This window comes from Thalassophryne amazonica, chromosome 10 (assembly GCF_902500255.1).
Source record: "Thalassophryne amazonica chromosome 10, fThaAma1.1, whole genome shotgun sequence".
Classification (NCBI taxonomy): Eukaryota; Metazoa; Chordata; class Actinopteri; order Batrachoidiformes; family Batrachoididae; genus Thalassophryne; species Thalassophryne amazonica.
Window position 1 is genome coordinate 30595416 of NC_047112.1, and position 20351 is coordinate 30615766.

Genomic DNA, 20351 nt, shown 5'->3' on the forward strand with positions numbered 1-20351 from the left:
GGATTAAGTGTTATTGAAGTGACCTTTTCGGTTAACTGTGTCCACCACTAAGACCACCAAATACAATTATGATCAAACCTGGCAGTTGTATTGGGCCGATGGATGGGAAGAAATTGTCTGACTTTGGGAAGAATAGGTAACAGTTCAGGTCAGTGGTCAAGCTCAAATTTCTGTAGTTGAATTTTATGGAAATGAAGTCACATATGCTATTGTTGGTGAGTTTAACTGTTTCAAAGCCCGCACATTTTCAACAAATGCCTGATACTTTTGAAATGTTAATGTGGTGTTGGTATGCTGGACACTTTTGATCAACTTTTCTTTTTCTTGTGTGTCTCTTAACCCACATAACTGCCTCTAAACATTATAGCTGCTACAAGCGGATTACCTACTGCAGGGCGGGTTTCTTTCAGATACTGAATAAAACTTCATCTTCACCAACAAAGCTATCACTTCCCACCTATCCTGGATTCCAGAGAACTATTAGGGTGCGACTAAAGTATGACTACTACGCTACTGTTACTTGCAAAAAATGAAGAGATAAAAAGTTCAAAGGAAAAAGAAGAGAATAGAAAATTATGACACCAACCTTTTTGTACACTTGCAGATGATGCAACACAAAAGTGCCTCTTCCCTGAATTACTACAACTACCACTAAAGTGCTCAATAGCCTATGTCACACCCCGTTTGTCAAAGCATATATACTTTGCTATTTTACTTCAATAATCTGAGAAAGATACACTTATCTTTCTCAGATTAAACTGCAGTTGGCTTTCTGTTCTTTCAGGGTTTTTTGTTGGAAGGAATGAAGGCTGGTGATTTGCTGGAATGACTGGTTACTCAAGTGAAACTTACACATGTGCAGAAGACATGAATGTATTTGTGCATAATAATAAATTATTATTATTTATATCACATTTAGACAATGGCTTAGCTCTGTTGCCTTCCAGCAAGAAGGTCATGGGTTTGCTTCCCACCTGGTCCTTTCTGTGTGGAGTTTGCATGTTTTCCCTATGTTTGTGTGGGTTTCCTCTGGTGCTCCGGCTTCTTCCCACTTCGAAAGACATGCAGATTAGGTGAACTGAGGATTCTAAATTGATCACAGGTGTGTGAATGTGTTTGTCAAGCTATATGTGGTCCTGCAACAGACTGTGTCCTGTCCGGGACACACCCTGCCTCACACTCTATGACCCCTGGGATTGGCTCCAGCCTCCCATGGTCCTTGAATGGAGTATGTCGGTATAGAAAATGAATGAATATCATTTTTCAAGCATGTATATGAAGTGCTTCACCAAATTAAAAAACAATTTAAAACCAAAAAAACATCAACAACAAGCAATAAAACACCAGACATAAAATCAAGCAATCTAAGGACTATATAAATTCAAAATTAAGTCTTAAGGATAAAAAAATGCATACAGTTACTGATGGCTGCGACCATAAAACACATCAAATATTGATACTTTTTTATGCGTTGTTTGCAGTTTGATGCAGTTCTTTGCTTCTGTATTAGCTTCTTGCAGAATGTGTTCTCTGTGTCCTGTTTAACACCACAGCAGATGAATGTCTGCTCTGTGCTGACAGGCTCTTGAACTTAACTCTTCACCAGGAACCCAAACACCTACACTTTTGTATTTCCATCAGGTCATCCAGTGACAGCATGAATCTGCTCCAGCCTGACTTTAGTTTTTTTGTTTGTTTGTTTTTTTTTTGTTTGTTTTTTTGGTTTTTACTTTTTGTTTAAACTTATTCTGATGTTTCAGGCCGATGATGCATTGGGTCCCAGTTGGAACTGGCTCTACTTCATCCCTCTCATCATCATTGGGTCTTTCTTCGTCCTTAACTTGGTCCTGGGTGTCCTGTCTGGGTAGGTTACTGCTTCAGTTCAACCTCTCACTGATATTGTAGAAAACAGCTCATAGATTGTTGAAGCATCAGTGGCACTTAGCACAATATACCACAGAATTTCAATTTATTTCATTTCATATATATATAGTGCCAAATCACAACAAAGCTGCCTCAAGGTGCTTCACACAAGTAAGGTCTAACTATCAACCCCTAGAGCAAGCACACAGGCAACAGTGATAAGGAAAAACTCCCTATGATGATAATGAGGAAGAAACCTCAAGCAGACCAGACTCAGAGGGGTGACCCACTGCTTAGGCCAGTGTCCAAAGTATTCCAGAAAGGGCCAAGAGGGTGCAGGTTTTCTTTGTAGCCATTGACTCTAGCAGGTGACTTCACTGATTAACATCACTTTGAGCAGATGGGATGAGTTCGTCAGTGAAATTACTTTTTTATTCACCAACACAAAGTAGTCCTGCACCCTGAGAACGCAGAACCTGGGCCGGTACATAGGGTTTAATTAGGTCAGCTAAGTAGGGAGGCACTAATCCATGAATAATTTTGTAGGTTAATAGCAGAACCTTAAAATCTGACCTCACAGAGACAGGAAGCCAGTGAAGAGACACAAAAAAGGGTGTAATGTGGTCGAACTTTTTGCTTACTGTCAAGAGCCTGGCAGCAGCATTTTGAACCAACTGGAGAGCCCTTATGCTGGACTGTGGTAAACCAGAAAATAGAACAATGCAGTAGTCCAATCTAGAAGCAACAAATGCCTGGATCAGGGTCTCTGCATCAGCCATAGACAGGATGGGACAAATCTTTACTATATTTTGCAGGTGGAAGAAAGCAGTCCTGATAATTTCTCTAATGTGGTGGTCAAAGGACAATAGGGGATCAAAAATCACCCCAAGGTTCCTCACTTGTCATACATCACACCTGTCAGTGTGATGTATGACACGTGAGTCTAGGTCAAGCATTACCTGGTCAAACTGATGCCGATGTCTCACTGGACCAAGAATCATCATTTCGGTCTTGTCTGAGTTTAAAAGTAAAAAATTGCTGGACATCCAGCTTTTCACTGATGCAAGGCAATCTTCTAAGGATTTTATATGTATGACATTACCAGCAGTTATCGGCATGTACAACTGAGTGTCATCAGCATAGCAATGATAGGTAATCCCATGTCCAAGGGGCCCTATATAAAGGGAGAAAAGCAGGGGGCCTAAGACAGACCCCTGTGGAACCCCATATTTTATGTCACCAAGGTTGGAGGTAGTGTTGTTGTACAAGACACAGTGAGAATGACTGGTCAGGTATGATGTCAACCATGCAAGGACATTCTCAGTAATCCCGAAATGATTCTCCAGCCTATTGAGTAGAATACAGTGATCCACCGTATCAAACGCAGCACTAAGATCTAACCGCACCAGAACTGTAGTGGTGTCTGAAATCATTGCAAGGAGAAGATCATTTACCACTTTAGTGAGAGCTCTGTGCAATGATGCGTTCTACATGCAGACTGCAGTGGCTCAAAAAGATTATTCTCAGTAAGGTGGTGCAGCAAAATACTGAGGATTTCTGCTAATTGCTTCATTACACCTTCCCATGTTTTTTACAGTGTTTCCCTTGCATTTTCAGTTTAGTAGCTATAAAATAATGTTGTTGTTTTTTCAGAAACTAAAGGAGTTTTAATGTAACGTGAGTCATGCTGTAATTAAAAGACTACTTAAATCTTTATGCATGCAAGGAATGGTGTCTTAAAAAGTATGTGTGGGAGGTACACAAAAAATTACTTGAAAAGTGACCAAAAACTATACAGCGAGTCACATGGAAATACCCATGCAATCACCTGAAAAAAGGCAATTGATGAAGCAGCTCATCCCACGCTTTCTTATCCTCGGCTATGTCCTCAAACTCTTCCTGGAGGATCCCAAGATGTTCCCAAGCCAGCTGGGAAATATTATACCTCCAGGTTGTCCTGGGTCTTCCCTGGGGCGTCCTCCCAGTTGGACATGCCTGGAAGACCTCCCTAGAGAGGTAACTCCTCACCAGATGCCCAAACCACCTCAGCTGCTTCTTTTCAATATGAAGAAACAGCGACTATATTCTGAGACTCTCAAGCTTGTTCAGCTTGACCTGGAAGAAACAACATGGTGTCACACCCATGTGGGTTCAATACCTGCAATTATAGAAGAAAATGGCCTGGTGTGCTGTTCCATGGACTGTGGATAGGCGCAAAGGCCCACACAGACTTACTACATGTTGCACCAACGTATTGGTCACATCTGTCAAAAAAATGCATCCCGAAGAAAATGCATTCTTCTTGTTGCTGCATCATGAAACAAGAAGAAAAAGTAACTTAATTTGCGCATTAGTTATTTATGACACAAACACCTTGTTGGCAAGTAGAAGCTAATGAGCTAATTAATGTTTTTACATGAGGCACAAACAGCATGGGAGTAAACTACTTCTTGTCACCACTAAACAGGAAAAAGTCAAAAGTTACTTCAACTTACCATTTAAAGTGAAGTCAACTTAAAATTTAAAGCAGACTGTATATTAACTTTTAAAGGGTTTTTTTTTTTTGTAACATTGCAGGCATAATATTCAAAACGCTGCACAGCTAACAAGAAGAGTCAGGATAGAGAGTGCTGTTGTTGAGGTGCTGTTCTCTGAATGTTGGGCTGCTGTGAGGTTCTTTGACAAGGAAACAATCCACTTTAAATTATGCTATCAAACACAAAGTGAATAACAAGCTTCATAATAAAAATAAACTATAACACAATGCTAAAATACCCTCAGCCGTATGAGCACAAAATGTGAACTTTTGACTGCTTGACCTTTTCAAGAAAAGTTTTAAACTTATTCAGTCAGTTAAGAGAAAAGGAACTCAACCCTTTTATTTGTTATTAATGTGAATTTTACTTCAAATGTTTGGCCTGTGGTCGACAGCACACCATGCCAGTCCATTGTTTTTCTAGTCTTAATTTTGCTGCTTGATTTGTTCTTGTGTGTGCATATCTATAGGTACAGTTGCTATTTACATTAACTATTAAGATCTTATTGTCTTCTCTATATTTTGCTCTTGATTAACTGGTATCCCAGTACAAACTGTGTATGTGTGTGTGTGTATATAAATGTTTATGCTTTATCTGTGTATCATTGATACATTCATTTCTGTATGTTTATATTGATGTTGCAGAATAAAATCAATCAATCATGAACAATGTTTTATTTACTTTTAAATGGCGTCTGCAGGAGGGCGTGCGTGTGCGCATACATAATCTTATGAAAAGCAGAAATTACCTTTGACTGCGTGTGATGTGCATGCACGCTGACATCCACAAAATGTCTTGCAAATCACTCCATAGATGTTATCAGGTTACAAAAACAGCGTTTCCAGCTTTAGAAGTGTTTATTTCTCGCTAGCTTTTATATAATGTATGAGAAATGTGCTAGATTTACACAGAAACACAGCAGTTTTGGAGCAGATTCTGCCATGTTGGATTAGCAGCCAGAGAGTACCAGCCAGTGATGACACGGTGCCTCTGTACTGTGACTGTCACCATGTCCTTCCCAGAATCCCGACCTACTTGCTACCCCTGCCCCCAAAAAAGTAGATTTGCATGATTAATGCTGTTGGCTATATGAGCATAAAAATAGGAAGCAGTGTGACTTTTAACCTCTTAAAATAGGCCAAGGTTAGCCATCTTTGAACTTCTCCAAGGTCTGTGTTCCAAGAATGTTCACTGTGAATTTGAAGACTGGCAGTAATAGAACTGGACTTATGTTGAGCACAGATGGACTGACCCACCACCTTCGCAATACCCTATGGCCGTATTTTGGCCTCAGGTAATCCATGTGTGAGTAGTGTGGAATTGTTGTTAATCCTTGCAGTGCACAGACTATATCACATGGGTGCTATGGAAACTGAGGGCACGATCAGACCAGATCATCCATGTGATATTGTTTCTCTCAGCCTGTGGGAAAATGAGGCTGAAAACAGTTTTCAATGGCAAATGTCACTTTTCTGGTGAGCTTATCATGGGGCTATTCAAATTCCTGAGGGGCTACATCCCCATCAAACTGCCTGTGGAGGCATACTTTGAAACTGCATCACAGTTACACAGTCTTAGTTTGTCTGATTGCTCAGTCTGACTCATCACTGTAGTGTTCAAAACAAGCAGTTTTGTTTCTGCACTTGCTGTCAAAGTCTATACAATGTAATTAGTTTTGCAGAAAGGTTAATGAGATATCTCCACAGCAAGAGACAGAAATGCCATTTTTTTTCCCCTTTCTTTTGTCTCTCATCACCACTTGTGGGTGAATGAATGATTTTATGACCTTTTATTCTTGACAACATGAGCTCATTCCCTATTAACTGTCTTACATACAACTGCAATTCATACATACAAACATAAATAAATGCATGCATGCATGCAAAACCTCATACAGTAAAGATTGATTTTATTTTATTTTTCCCTGCAGGGAGTTTGCCAAGGAGAGAGAGAGGGTGGAAAACCGTAGGGCTTTCATGAAACTGAGACGCCAACAGCAGATTGAGCGAGAGCTCAACGGATACCGGGCGTGGATAGACAGAGCAGGTGGCTTTACGTTCAATCACAGCAAGGATTTGGCAGTCAATGAGAAAAGGAAATTTATATTTTGCTTTCAGCCTTATGATTAATCCTGTAAATTGTGGAATGCAAGATTCATCTGTTTGAGCTTTACTCCACAAATCAGCTTTTTGTTTGGCCACATTTAAAATATTCATGCAGTGTCAAAATGATGTAATTACCTCCATCACTCCACCACATCATCTGCTCATTTTTGGTTTGCTTTTTTTGCATTGTAGAGGAGGTCATGCTTGCTGAGGAGAATAAGAATGCAGGACCATCTGCCCTTGATGGTAAGTTTTCTTTCCTGATTCCATTGTGCACGTCTTTCAGTTTATTTTCTTTCCTTTTAATTGTTTCATGAAACCATCAAAATTCAATGCACTATGCTTTATTTATTGTATAATTCCCTTTTGTGCAGTATTTTTGGTGTTTTTAAAAACTTTTTCAGGAGCATTAAAATTAACTCTCAGTGAAGATGAATTGGAGTCAGTTTTATGTATGTTCATACAGTGCTGGTGCAGCAATGTAGTACTTTGCCCCCACACTAGCTTCTCATTCTGAGGTGTCACATACACACACCTTTTCAGAACCACTGGTGTCAGCTCAGCAACATGCACGAAACAGAATAGCTGCGAGCGTGGGGGTTGTACTGTACCGCAGTGTGTGCAGGTCTATTGAGGCCTCCACCTGGTGACGGAGCCAAAATTAACCAAAGAAGACAGCTTTCAAAGGTCAGAGGACATGGTATAGGGCAGGGTTAAGGTGATGTTTAGTTTTGTCAGATTCTATTTTGTCAGAGCTTTTGGGCATCAGCCATAAAAAATAAGGTGACCGCCTCAGTCGGTACAGTGACACTGTTACGCACACATATTTTATTTATTTATTTATTCCAGACATGTCAATACCCACATAAACAAAACATTATAAATACACACACTTCTACATATCTTTAACACCAATGATATTTGAATGTATCTATACGTATATACATACATACCTACATATTTACATATGCACATACTCCTATATCTTCTCATATATGCACATACACATATGTATAAACATATATACTCAACAAAAATATAAACGCAACACTTTTGGTTTTGCTCCCATTTTGTATGAGATTAACTCAATGATCTAAAACTTTTTCCACATATACAATACCACCATTTCCCTCAAATACTGTGCACAAACCAGTCTAAATCTGTGATAGTGAGCACTTCTCCTTTGCTGAGATAATCCATCCCACCTCACAGGTGTGCCATATCAAGATGCTGATTAGACACCATGATTAGTGCACAGGTGTGCCTTAGACTGCCCACAATAAAAGGCCACTCTGAAAGGTGCAGTTTTGTTTTATTGGGGGGGGATACCAGTCAGTATCTGGTGTGACCACCATTTGCCTCATGCAGTGCAACACATCTCCTTCGCATCATCCATGAAGAGAACACCTCTCCAACGTGCCAAACGGCAGCAAATGTGAGCATTTGCCCACTCAAATCGGTTACGACGACGAACTGGAGTCAGGTCGAGACCCCGATGAGGATGACGAGTATGCAGATGAGCTTCCCTGAGACAGTTTCTGACAGTTTGTGCAGAAATTCTTTGGTTATGCAAACCGATTGTTCCAGCAGCTGTCCGAGTGGCTGGTCTCAGACGATCATGGAGGTGAACATGCTGGATGTGGAGGTCCTGGGCTGGTGTGGTTACACGTGGTCTGCGGTTGTGAGGCTGGTTGGATGTACTGCCAAATTCTCTGAAACGCCTTTGGAGATGGCTTATGGTAGAGAAATGAACATTCAATACACGAGCAACAGTTCTGGTTGACATTCCTGCTGTCAGCATGCCAATTGCACGCTCCTTCAAATCTTGCGACATCTGTGGCATTGTGCTGTGTGATAAAACTGCACCTTTCAGAGTGGCCTTTTATTGTGGGCAGTCTAAGGCACACCTGTGCACTAATCATGGTGTCTAATCAGCATCTTGATATGGCACACCTGTGAGGTGGGATGGATTATCTCAGCAAAGAAGAAGTGCTCACTATCACAGATTTAGACTGGTTTGTGAACAATATTTGAGAGAAATGGTGATATTGTATATGTGGAAAAAGTTTTAGATCTTTGAGTTCATCTCATACAAAATGGGAGCAAAACCAAAAGTGTTGCGTTTATATTTTTGTTGAGTAACCCATTTCAAGTGATTTTTTTTCCCTTTCTTTTACCATTTTTCCTTTTTGTGAATTGATATTTACAAATTAAATAAAATATATTGAATGTAATCAATAGTAAATTTAATAAATATTTTCCCAGTAATGATGGTGTTGATGATAATAATAGTGTGTGTATATGATCACAAGAACCTTAACAATTTGTAAATTTCATTAAGACAGGAAATTAACATTAAAAAATTATGTAATTAACAGGAAATAAAAGGGTTGAGTTCTTCCTTTAAAATGTCTTCCTCATAGAAACTTTGCATAATTTATTACAACCCTTGAAAAATGTCAGCTACCTATTTAATAAACACTACCCAATCTAGAGTCCATAGATCCCCACTTGCAATGCGCTAGTTTATTAATAATCAACAAATAACATTTAAACATGCACCCACAGTTTATCTAAAAGGAATAATCATAACATCACATGAAAGAAATGTATAAACGATTAAACTGAAATATAAATTTTGGCTTTGGTTGAGTAAAAAAACACAGGAAAAGAAGGTAAAATTTTTCTTTTCTTTGTGGAAAGTATATTTGTTTACTGAGGGGTCCGTGTCCTTCCGAAAGGGGCACTGTGGTTCCATCCCTATGTCGACTGTTGTGTGGCCTCTGTTCTTTTGGCCATCTGGCTTGGTTGAGAGGGCTGTTTTAGCAATAAGACATGAACACGAATGCTTTGAGGGTTACTTCTGGAGATGTGGGATCCTATAAATTGATTAAAGTATACTTTGGCTGTTGACATTTCCTGCCACCATGCTTAGCTAGCAAAACAGTTTGTCACTTTGATATGTTTCAGGTTTAGGATTGTTAATTCAAGGTATTTTGTGGAATGGATTTGAGGGCTTTTGGTGCCTGACACCAAGTCAAGTGATAACACAGCCATTCAGCTTAAGACAATCCAGCCTCAGAAATCTCTAGAGAGTCAGTTCTTTGTTAAAAGTGGAAAATGAAGCTAACTTTTGTTCTGTAGAGATGTCTTTTTGGACATATTTGCTATATAAACATAAGAACAACAATAAAACAAAATCCTACATCAATAATAACAGGTAAAATTTAAATTTCAGGTCCAAATAAAATATGCAGAACAACAACAACAACAATAATTAAAATAAAACAGACAAAAAAAACTAATGATAGGCACTAGAAAGTGTATACGTTTTAAGATCAGCTTTCAAAGATTCAGTGGAAGTGAACTGTCTAACATCAATAGGCAAACTGCAGTTGGAGTATGGCAGATGAAGGCTCTGCAGCCTGCTGACTTATTTTTAACCCTGGAGATACAGAGCAAGAGGGATATGTAAATGTTTTGAATCATCATAAACTGTTGTTTTTACTCCTCCCCCAGGAACCCCTGTAATTCACACCATGGATGGACTTGTGCATTTATTAATCCAGTCCCTCACTGCATTTTACAGGTTGAATGCCGAGACTTTTCCAAAGCCAAGGAATTACACCTATCTCTACAACATTCAAAGTCACAGAATTAGGACTTGTACTGCCAAGCATGTCACTTGGCATGGGGCCCCAGGTAGCAAAGTACCTGCTGTGACCCTTTATGCTGGCTTTGAACTTTCCTCCTCACTGAACCAGCAGGACTTTAATTTAATGTTGATGGATAGGCAGGTCTCAGGAGGTTCCCACAGCAGAGTGCAAGGGATTCTTAGGGCAGGAGTCGTCCTGTCTTCTGCTCCGCAACTTCACCACAGGGGCAAGCGTGCATGCACACACTACAATTAAATGCTTGCAAATGATAACGCACAAAACAATTAAAGCAATTGCTCCAGTGTGTTTCATCACTTGAAGAACAAAGATGTTGTGACTGGATGTACCGTAAAAAACATACAGTGGGTCCATCTGTTGTGTTGGAAATGAATCCAAATGCTCTTGTTAGCTTTGATTAAAATAAAAGGTGGTGCACTGTGGTTGCCTTAGCAACCAGTGGTCTGAACAGGCAGCACCGTGTGTGTTAGCTTAGACGGAGCCGTGTTCCTGCCCTTAGCAAACATTGCTGTGTGTGAAATTGCTGTAGTGTTTTGTGAATCTGCGTGTTTCTGAGTCTTTTATCAGTCACTTATTTAAAAAAATTTCTCCAAGCTAATAATGATTGCAGAAAGTTTTTTTGGGGGGGGTGGGGGGTTTGGGGTGGGGGGAGGGGGGGGGGGGGGGGGGGGTATTTTTTTTATGACACCTCAGAGTGAAACTGTGAGCTAATCACAGCCGTGAGTGAAAGATTAAAACGTGTCAAAGCAGCACATGTCACAGCGAATGTTTCAGGAGTCAAATTAAAAAATGGACTGTAAATCTGCCTCAGAGGATAATTTGCCTTGATTGAGGTTGTGTCATAAAATAAACCAGCAGATCATTAGGGCATCATTTTGTTCTTATTGAACTCCTGCGCTAACGAGCTCGACATTCCCTTTCAGCTGAACATTGGCAGATGTTAGCTTGTCTCGCATATGATCTTCACTCATCATTTGCTGCATCTTTGTGTGTTCATTGGTCATGCATGTCATGTGTGTCTCTTTATGTAAATTGGGCTCTGGAGACTTACATGGAACTCACTGAACATTTGGCAACACTTGATTGATGTGTATTTTTTTTCCCCATGAAGCTCATAGTCTTCTTCAGACGTTATTGACTAATTCCAGTGGGTTACAACACTGCCATCTTGTGTTTCCTATGCACACTTGCAAATCGCTGCTGAGCCTTTAACCACCAGTAGAGCAGGTAGCTCAGTGGATAAGGAGCTGACCTGTCAATATGTAGACATGGTTTTGATTCACGCTCACACTACCTGTCTGTGTCCTTTTGACAAGACACTTAAGCTAAACATTGTACCAGTTAACCCAGGCTGTAAATGGGTTCCAGTCTTGGCTGGAGAAGTAACCTGTGTCGGACTGGCATCCAATGGGAATGTTGTCTTCAACAAGTGCATTGTTGTTTTTCATGCCTTTAATAGTGAGGAGAGTTTCTTCCAGATTTGGGGTTTAATTGAATTCTTCAACAATGTCTTGTCTTGGTACAAGACACTTTTGTGTTTTCACAACATGGCTGAGCACTTCCTTCTCCTCCACAACTGAGTGTTCAAGAGGTCTTCAAAGTGCTCGTTACATAGAACACTGATCGCATTTTTGGTCTTCAGCAGGCTCAGGTCATCCTTGCTTTGAAGACGTGCTTGTTCTTCGGTGAAGGGAATGTAGACGCCTTCGTGGCATTGAAAAAGTCTCTGGTGTCTTTTTTTTTTTTTTTTTTTTTTGGCGAGGGCATGGATTTCAGCAGCCTTGTTGAGCCATCATTAACCTTTCAGCTTGTGAGTTTCGCTTTGCAGTCATTTTGCATTGCTGGAGTCCAGACTTTTCTCTTGCACAGTCTGATGTTTCTGGAGGTCCAAGAAGCTTTTTACTTTGTAGTCACCCCAGAATCTGCTGTCTTCTTCTGTTTCTTGGTCAGTGACATTCTGATACACAAACAGGAATTAAACCACCAACCCACCAAATCTTCAGTTTTAGGATAACTGTCTTGATAGTTCAAGTACTATGTGAATAAAGCTATTTTAGATCAGACTGGAGTACCACTGCCAAACTCAAATGTCCTGGAAAGGCTGCACAGCATGCTTGTGAAGCTGCCCATACACTATGTGTTGTCTCTGTGCTCAGGGTATAGTGTATGTTATTGCATGTTTCGCAGATGGAAGATGAATGGATCACACAGTGTACGGGGGCTTAAGGTTCATTTATGGTCCACTTACATACGCAAGTATACATAGCTGGGGTTTTTTTTGTTTTTTTTTTAATGGTGTAACTTTCACTCCCCACATACTTCCACACGTCCTTTATGTTTGCAGATGTTAAACAAATTTATCTGCTCAAGGGCACTGCAGACCATCTTGAAAACTTCTGACAACATCAAAAATATTGGCAGTTAAACAATTTATCATGTTTCTTATTGAAGACCCACTTCTTCTTGGTCTTCAAACCAGTTAACTAAGTTGCCTATTGTCATTGTTTTGCTTTTACTGTTTTTTTTTTGTTTGTTTGTTTGTTTTTTTCTTTTTATTGCTTCATTGAGATTGCTATATAATTATGTATTTATTAGCAGTTAACTATGTGTAACGGAGGCCAGCAGGTGCCGCTGTGCAGATGTAGTTAGTAAACCTCACTCCCAACAGCTCAAAAGGATTCTCTGGTCACAAGGTCAGAGTCCTGGGTTTTAGCCTTCTGATTAGAGTCTGAATCCCATGCCAAGGATCGTGAGATCGTGTCCTGAGGGGAGCAAGGTGGTGCCGTGACCCGGATGGGAGTGAGTTTAGTGGGGTGAGTGTAACAGAGGCCAGCAGGTGTTGCTGTGCAGATGTAGTTAGTAAACCTCACTCCAAAAGCTCAAAAGGATTCTCTGGTCACAAGGCCAGAGCCCTGGGTTTTAGCCTTCTGGTTATAGTCCAACTTCCATGCCGAGGATCATGAGTTTGTGTCCCGAGGGGAGTGAATGGGCGGAGTCATAACAACATAACGCAGAGTGCAGCCGCTACATATGCAGTTATTAATATTTAACTATGGTTTTTGCAGCTACCAGATCTAAAGGGAGGAAATGTATATACTGACAATATATGAGGGGTGGCTGAGAAGCTTTGAGCCTGACCCAGAAAAATTTCACGAATGTGTGAAATTTTGACTCACTGGATGCATTGTTGAGATATGTTGGGTTCTCAGAATGATAAAGATAGAGAACCACGTCCTACTTTTTCTGCGTCAGGCTTAAAACGTCAGTCATTCCTCATATGCGTTTATGATCTCATTAATCAATCAATCAATCAATTTTTTTATATAGCGCCAAATCACAACAAACAGTTGCCCCAAGGCGCTTTATATTGTAAGGCAAGGCCATACAATAATTATGTAAAACCCCAACGGTCAAAACGACCCCCTGTGAGCAAGCACTTGGCTACAGTGGGAAGGAAAAACTCCTTTTAACAGGAAGAAACCTCCAGCAGAACCAGGCTCAGGGAGGGGCAGTCTTCTGCTGGGACTGGTTGGGGCTGAGGGAGAGAACCAGGAAAAAGACATGCTGTGGAGGGGAGCAGAGATCGATCACTAATGATTAAATGCAGAGTGGTGCATACAGAGCAAAAGAGAAAGAAACAGTGCATCATGGGAACCCCCCAGCAGTCTACGTCTATAGCAGCATAACTAAGGGATGGTTCAGGGTCACCTGATCCAGCCCTAACTATAAGCTTTAGCAAAAAGGAAAGTTTTAAGCCTAATCTTAAAAGTAGAGAGGGTGTCTGTCTCCCTGATCTGAATTGGGAGCTGGTTCCACAGGAGAGGAGCCTGAAAGCTGAAGGCTCTGCCTCCCATTCTACTCTTACAAACCCTAGGAACTACAAGTAAGCCTGCAGTCTGAGAGCGAAGCGCTCTATTGGGGTGATATGGTACTACGAGGTCCCTAAGATAAGATGGGACCTGATTATTCAAAACCTTATAAGTAAGAAGAAGAATTTTAAATTCTATTCTAGAATTAACAGGAAGCCAATGAAGAGAGGCCAATATGGGTGAGATATGCTCTCTCCTTCTAGTCCCCGTCAGTACTCTAGCTGCAGCATTTTGAATTAACTGAAGGCTTTTTAGGGAACTTTTAGGACAACCTGATAATAATGAATTACAATAGTCCAGCCTAGAGGAAATAAATGCATGAATTAGTTTTTCAGCATCACTCTGAGACAAGACCTTTCTGATTTTAAAGATATTGCGTAAATGCAAAAAAGCAGTCCTACATATTTGTTTAATATGCGCTTTGAATGACATATCCTGATCAAAACTGACTCCAAGATTTCTCACAGTATTACTAGAGGTCAGGGTAATGCCATCCAAAGTAAGGATCTGGTTAGACACCATGTTTCTAAGATTTGTGGGGCCAAGTACAATAACTTCAGTTTTATCTGAGTTTAAAAGCAGGAAATTAGAGGTCATCCATGTCTTTATGTCTGTAAGACAATCCTGCAGTTTAGCTAATTGGTGTGTGTCCTCTGGCTTCATGGATAGATAAAGCTGGGTATCATCTGCGTAACAATGAAAATTTAAGCAATACCGTCTAATAATACTGCCTAAGGGCAGCATGTATAAAGTGAATAAAAATTGGTCCTAGCACAGAACCTTGTGGAACTCCATAATTAACTTTAGTCTGTGAAGAAGATTCCCCATTTACATGAACAAATTGTAATCTATTAGACAAATATGATTCAAACCACCGCAGCGCAGTGCCTTTAATACCTATGGCATGCTCTAATCTCTGTAATAAAATTTTATGGTCAACAGTATCAAAAGCAGCACTGAGGTCTAACAGAACAAGCACAGAGATGAGTCCACTGTCCGAGGCCATAAGAAGATCATTTGTAACCTTCACTAATGCTGTTTCTGTACTATGATGAATTCTAAAACCTGACTGAAACTCTTCAAATAGTTCTTCATTACTAATGCATAAATTCCAAGATAGTTTACAATGCTGCCTTCAAACGTCTGCATTATTTGCTGACTGCGCTCAACCAAAAAGTAAAGTTTCATCTCACTGACACTGAACATCAGGGTTAATGCCAGTCTCACAGTGGGCAGAATGTTCTCACAGAACTCAGTATCTTTGGTGCACTTTATATCGATTGCAAAAAAAAATTAATAGCACAGTACTTCTTTCTCCTGTAATTCCTGAATAAGCCTTTTAAAGTTGCCATACAGCAGAAAACTTTGAAGCACAGGTATGGGGGCAAGACCACCTCAGGTCATGACAAGTGTAGAGTGTATCAAGACTGAGACTAGATGACTTTGAGGAGTTGAGATGAAGTCGAGACCATGACCAGATCAGTGCTAGTCCCACTGTTGTGTTGGAACATGCAAATCACAGGCACAATTGCTGTGAAAGAGCTGCATTCCATGAAAACACCCACATACAAACAAGAACTGAAATCAACTGAACCATCTTTATTCAACACTCCTTGTCAATACTTTTGCGGGTGACTCTTGTCAACTCACATTGTTTCCTGTCAGTTCTAAGACTGCACTCAGGTGGTTCTCAATTGGGTGGCATGGTGGAATAGTGATCAACACTCTTGCTTCACAGCAAGGAGGTCCAGGGTTTGAATCCAACCATGCCTGGTTCCTTTCTTTGTTGAGTTTGGATGTTCTCTCCATGTCTGTGCTGGTTTCTTGTGGACACTCCGGTTTCCTCCCACTATAAAATAAACATGCTTATTGGGTTTGTGGTCCTTATACACCAGTGAACAGGGCAGTGTGTGAAGCTCTGGAGTTGGTCCCTGGGGACCGCTCAGTGACTGCCCACTGCTCTGAGTGTGATGAGATTGTTTGTGATTAGGATGGATTAAATGCAGAGACACAATTTCCCTAAAGGGATTAACAAAGTATAAATGACTATGATTATTGATATTATTATTATCATCACGATGACAAAGGATTTTGTCCATCTGCAGTGTTGAAGAGAGCCACCACCATCAAGAGGAGAGGGATAGATGTGGTCCATCGAGGGCAAACAGGAGAAGAACAATATGGTGACATCTCTGTGGGTGAGTCGCCTCCATAAATATAGACACACAAAGTGTGGAAAGCTGTGGACTCGAGTTGTTCTCCAGCTGTACACACTCACTCCAAGCGTCACACAAACAGCTGTTTAAACCAGTTTCTCTCTGACCAACCCAAAGGCTCCCCCATAGCAAGAGTGAGTATCCGGAGTGCCAAACGAGGTCCTGCAGCGTATTTTCGCCGGAAGGAGCGCCTCTTACGCATCTCCATCCGCCGTGTGGTGAAGACTCAGACGTTCTACTGGACTGTGCTGGGCCTAGTAGCACTCAATACACTGTGTGTGGCAATTGTTCACCACAACCAGCCTCTCTGGCTGTCTGACTTCCTCTGTGAGTCACACATGAATTCCCTGGCAGCGTGAAAAATATTATTTTTAACTTGCTATAATAGATGTTAAATAATCGTAAAAGGTGTAATTCTGATCTTTGTGTGTTTTTGTATGATCACACCTGTTGTTTTTTCTTATGTTTCTGTTTCAGACTATGCAGAGTTCCTTTTCCTTGCTCTGTTTCTGACTGAGATGTTTCTGAAGATGTACAGCTTGGGACCACGACTCTACTTCCATTCCTCCTTCAACTGCTTCGACTGTGGTGTCAGTACTCTTTTCAGTGCTTCTCTTTCTCCACTCTCTCTGTTTCGGTATTTTTTATGTTCTGCCTTCGGTATTAGTGTGCAGGTGTTTTTAGGCTGCATTTGTTTGTGATTCTTTTTCTCTAGGTTATCGTGGGAAGTATCTTTGAAGTGCTGTGGGGTTTCTTCAGGCCTGGAACTTCCTTTGGCATCAGTGTCCTTCGTGCCCTCAGGCTGTTGAGGATTTTCAAGATTACGAAGTTAGTGCAGGATGCAGACAGTGTGCATGTCTGGGTGTGGTGCAGCCTTATGTATGCATTAACTCTACAACCAGTGGTGAGCACAGTACCGCTAATTAGCGAAGCTAACGTTTTCATTAGTGGATTAACTTTTCAGCTAACTTTGAAAACCTTCAGTGGACCAATTAGCTTCCACTAAATTTAGTTCTGCTAACTTTCAGTCAGCTAGCATTTTCTTTTTCGCTGGTAAAGCGAGTAAAAGTTTAACGGTCAAAAATGGTTGTAAACCATAAAATCATGCATGTTAGTTCCTGTCTGAATGGTCCGCCCCTAAAAATCGGTCCTCCTTTTGCATCTGCGCATGCATCATTTCAGACCACAGCAGCACGTCTGAGTCTGTTCACCCAAAGCAATCAAATGGATTAAAGGGATTATTAACCATCAGAGGATAAAGGTAAAACTCCTTAAATCATTCTGATGTTAGTTTTAAACAGAAACAAGGCCGTTTTAAGCAGAAACTCAGTGAAATTCTGTGACACTTTGAGATGACCGACGCGCAGTGAACGCATTAGCTAGCAGCTCGTTTAGCTGTGACGCTCTGATTGCTTCCACCACCTTTTATGATGAAATAATGCTGAATTTTTGTGGAAATGATTGTTGTACAAAAGCTTCAGATATCTGTCGTTGAGATAGATGATGACTGGAGTGCAGTTTTAAGCAGAAACGAGGTGACCACTTATGGGGACAGCCGCTCCCATTGTACAATATATATACTGTATACACAGCATAACTTCATATGGAAAAATGGTGTACTGTTTTTTGTTTACGGCTGCAATCACCAAAGCAGTCGCGAAAAGTGTTTTTTTTCCCAGTGGAGAAGGGAAGACGAGGCAAATGGGAGACGTTGTGTCGGTAAGTGTTAGCCTACACAGCTAACCAGAGTAGCTGGGGTCTCTCACCTGCAAATCCACCTCATCATGTTTGTGCTCCGGTGTTCTGTCGAGATGAGGTGCCTTGCGTAACTGCACGTGTGCACTGAAAAAATTACTTGACGAAGTTTGTTTATTTTGATGGGCAAGTAAATGTATAAATTGTTCATCCGATCGTAGTAAAGTATAAAATCTACTCACTATAAAATGATAAGTATTTTTAACCTGGAGTTAGCTTATTTGGACAGGCAAAATATACATATACATACATTTATGCTCCTAACATAAAATACAGAAAATGATTTACTTACTAGGCTATAAATACACTGAATACAATTAATAAATAAAAAAACTTTAACGGAAAAAACAAAAACAAACAAAAAACAAAATGCACATGCACAGTTGCACGTCGAGTGAGTTACATCATCTCCCCATGTGCAGTTGCACGAGGCACCTCATCTCGACGGGTGACATCTTCAAGTCTGAGGTAGAGCGATGTATGCATGCGCAGTAGCGCGACGCACCTCATCTCGACGTTCACCTCATCTCGACGGGACACCGGGTCATAAACAAACCACAATACATGTCCACTTTCCACCGCATCATCACTTTTTCTTTGCATTTTCACTTTGTTTGTGTGTAATTTACCCCAAAACTTTTGTTTTTGTTATCCCAGAAGTAGAGAGAAGTAGAGAAATTTTGTCACATGCGTCACATTTTACCCCCTTAGTGCCCGCCCCCAAGACAAGACTGTGGTGCCCAAGGAATACTGCGATTTACTGCTTTTTATAAAGACAATGACTGTGTTTGGGATTTTACTTTTTATTTAGTTACTTTTCATACATTTGTTTTGTGGTTGTGAATGCAGCTCCGTTAACTGTTTATAAATATATAATATAGAGATAAACTGTGACTTCTAATACTGCGATTTACTGCTTTTGATAAAGATGATGACTGTGTTTGGGGTTTTATTTTTTTATTTATGTATTTTTCGTGCGTTCATTTTGTTTGTGCAGCGCTTAAACCCGAAACTGACTTATCAGTAGCTGACAAATGTGGCCGCGACTGAGTCAATACTAATACCCCATCACACATAGCCAGAATGATGCCGAATGGCATCAGAATGATGAATCGGCCCACATCCCAAAAGTGTCGGGTTTCAGTCCCAAAATGTTCTGACAGCAGTCTGCGAAACTCCACACAGTTGGTCCTAGTTGGCCGGTTGTCTTGAGTGTTTTGCACATTTAAAACACTCCGGGTGCCGTCAAGGTGGGACACCTATCCGACGGCAGTCTGAGCACCATCTGACTGGAATTTACATAGTCTGAAGGCGGCATAAACAGGATCCGACACAATTTGAGCATGTATGAGGGAACCTCAAGATGGATGGGGCATCGCAAAGCCTGCTGGCATAACCTGCACATGCCACTTCTGCACTTATAATGTCCACTTCCACTGTCACCCCCCCAGAGTTCAAAGGACTGTTGTGGCACGCAGCTATCCATGTGCAGGGGATGTGAACACAGCACAATCAAACCAAAAGCACCGTGTCCACTGCGGGTCGATGTGTTGCACGGCGCTGCAGATCTGTACAGGCTGTTATAGTCATAATATACCTTACAGTACAGATAATATTCCTCCCCATGGGTGACATAAATAACATGAAATATTATGCTCATCAGATCTGCGACACCACGGTGGCTGGCGGGCAGGTGTGCACGTTGTCACACATCACGTCAGATGCTCAGAGCTGAACGGATCTCACCGCTGTAATATACAAATTATTGCTTGATCACATTTAATTCTGTCGGACATATGACGTGGAACTGTTTCACCATGACAACATATGAAACATGAATCTCACCTCCAAGAGCATTTCGCAGCACCATGTGTTAGGAGCCAGGATCACAGCTTGTGGTGGAATTCTGGAAACGACAATGCCAAACATAAATCCCATGGGACAATCCAACCAGAAATCATGATGCAGAGTTGTGTTGTGGAAAAAGAAAAAAGAAATTAAAGTTTGCCATGCTCTGACAGCTGAGCATGTGCGCCACATGTGCACAGCGGCTTATTCAGCCATTATGAAAACACATACACACAGTGAGCGATCATTTCCTCATGTCAGCACTTTTACGCACACACATGCATGTAAGGTCAGTGAGCCTGGGAAAAAGAGGATGAGCAAAGGGAGTGGGTGACCTCACAGATGCCGGCTTGGACACATATGGCGTGAATCTGGTTCATACGTTGGTTGTTCTTTGATGTCCAATACAGGTCCTGTGCAAAGGGAGAGTAGAGCGCTGCCTCCAACTCCGGTCCTGTGTTTGCCATCCAGACATCTGGATATT

The 20351-nt window shown here is 41.0% G+C and overlaps 1 protein-coding gene across 2 annotated transcripts in view; it reads left to right on the plus strand.

Annotated features, from left to right (window-relative positions):
• The window catches only part of LOC117518538 (voltage-dependent R-type calcium channel subunit alpha-1E-like), a 107313-nt gene that overhangs the window by 23484 nt on the left and 63478 nt on the right, over positions 1–20351 (plus strand). For both annotated transcript variants that reach the window (XM_034179686.1, XM_034179687.1), the window contains exons 3-9: positions 1761–1864; positions 6331–6446; positions 6698–6751; positions 16154–16246; positions 16382–16591; positions 16742–16854; positions 16980–17092. In XM_034179686.1, the coding sequence (XP_034035577.1) occupies positions 1761–1864; positions 6331–6446; positions 6698–6751; positions 16154–16246; positions 16382–16591; positions 16742–16854; positions 16980–17092 (803 nt within the window). The remainder of the gene's footprint in view (positions 1–1760; positions 1865–6330; positions 6447–6697; positions 6752–16153; positions 16247–16381; positions 16592–16741; positions 16855–16979; positions 17093–20351) is intronic.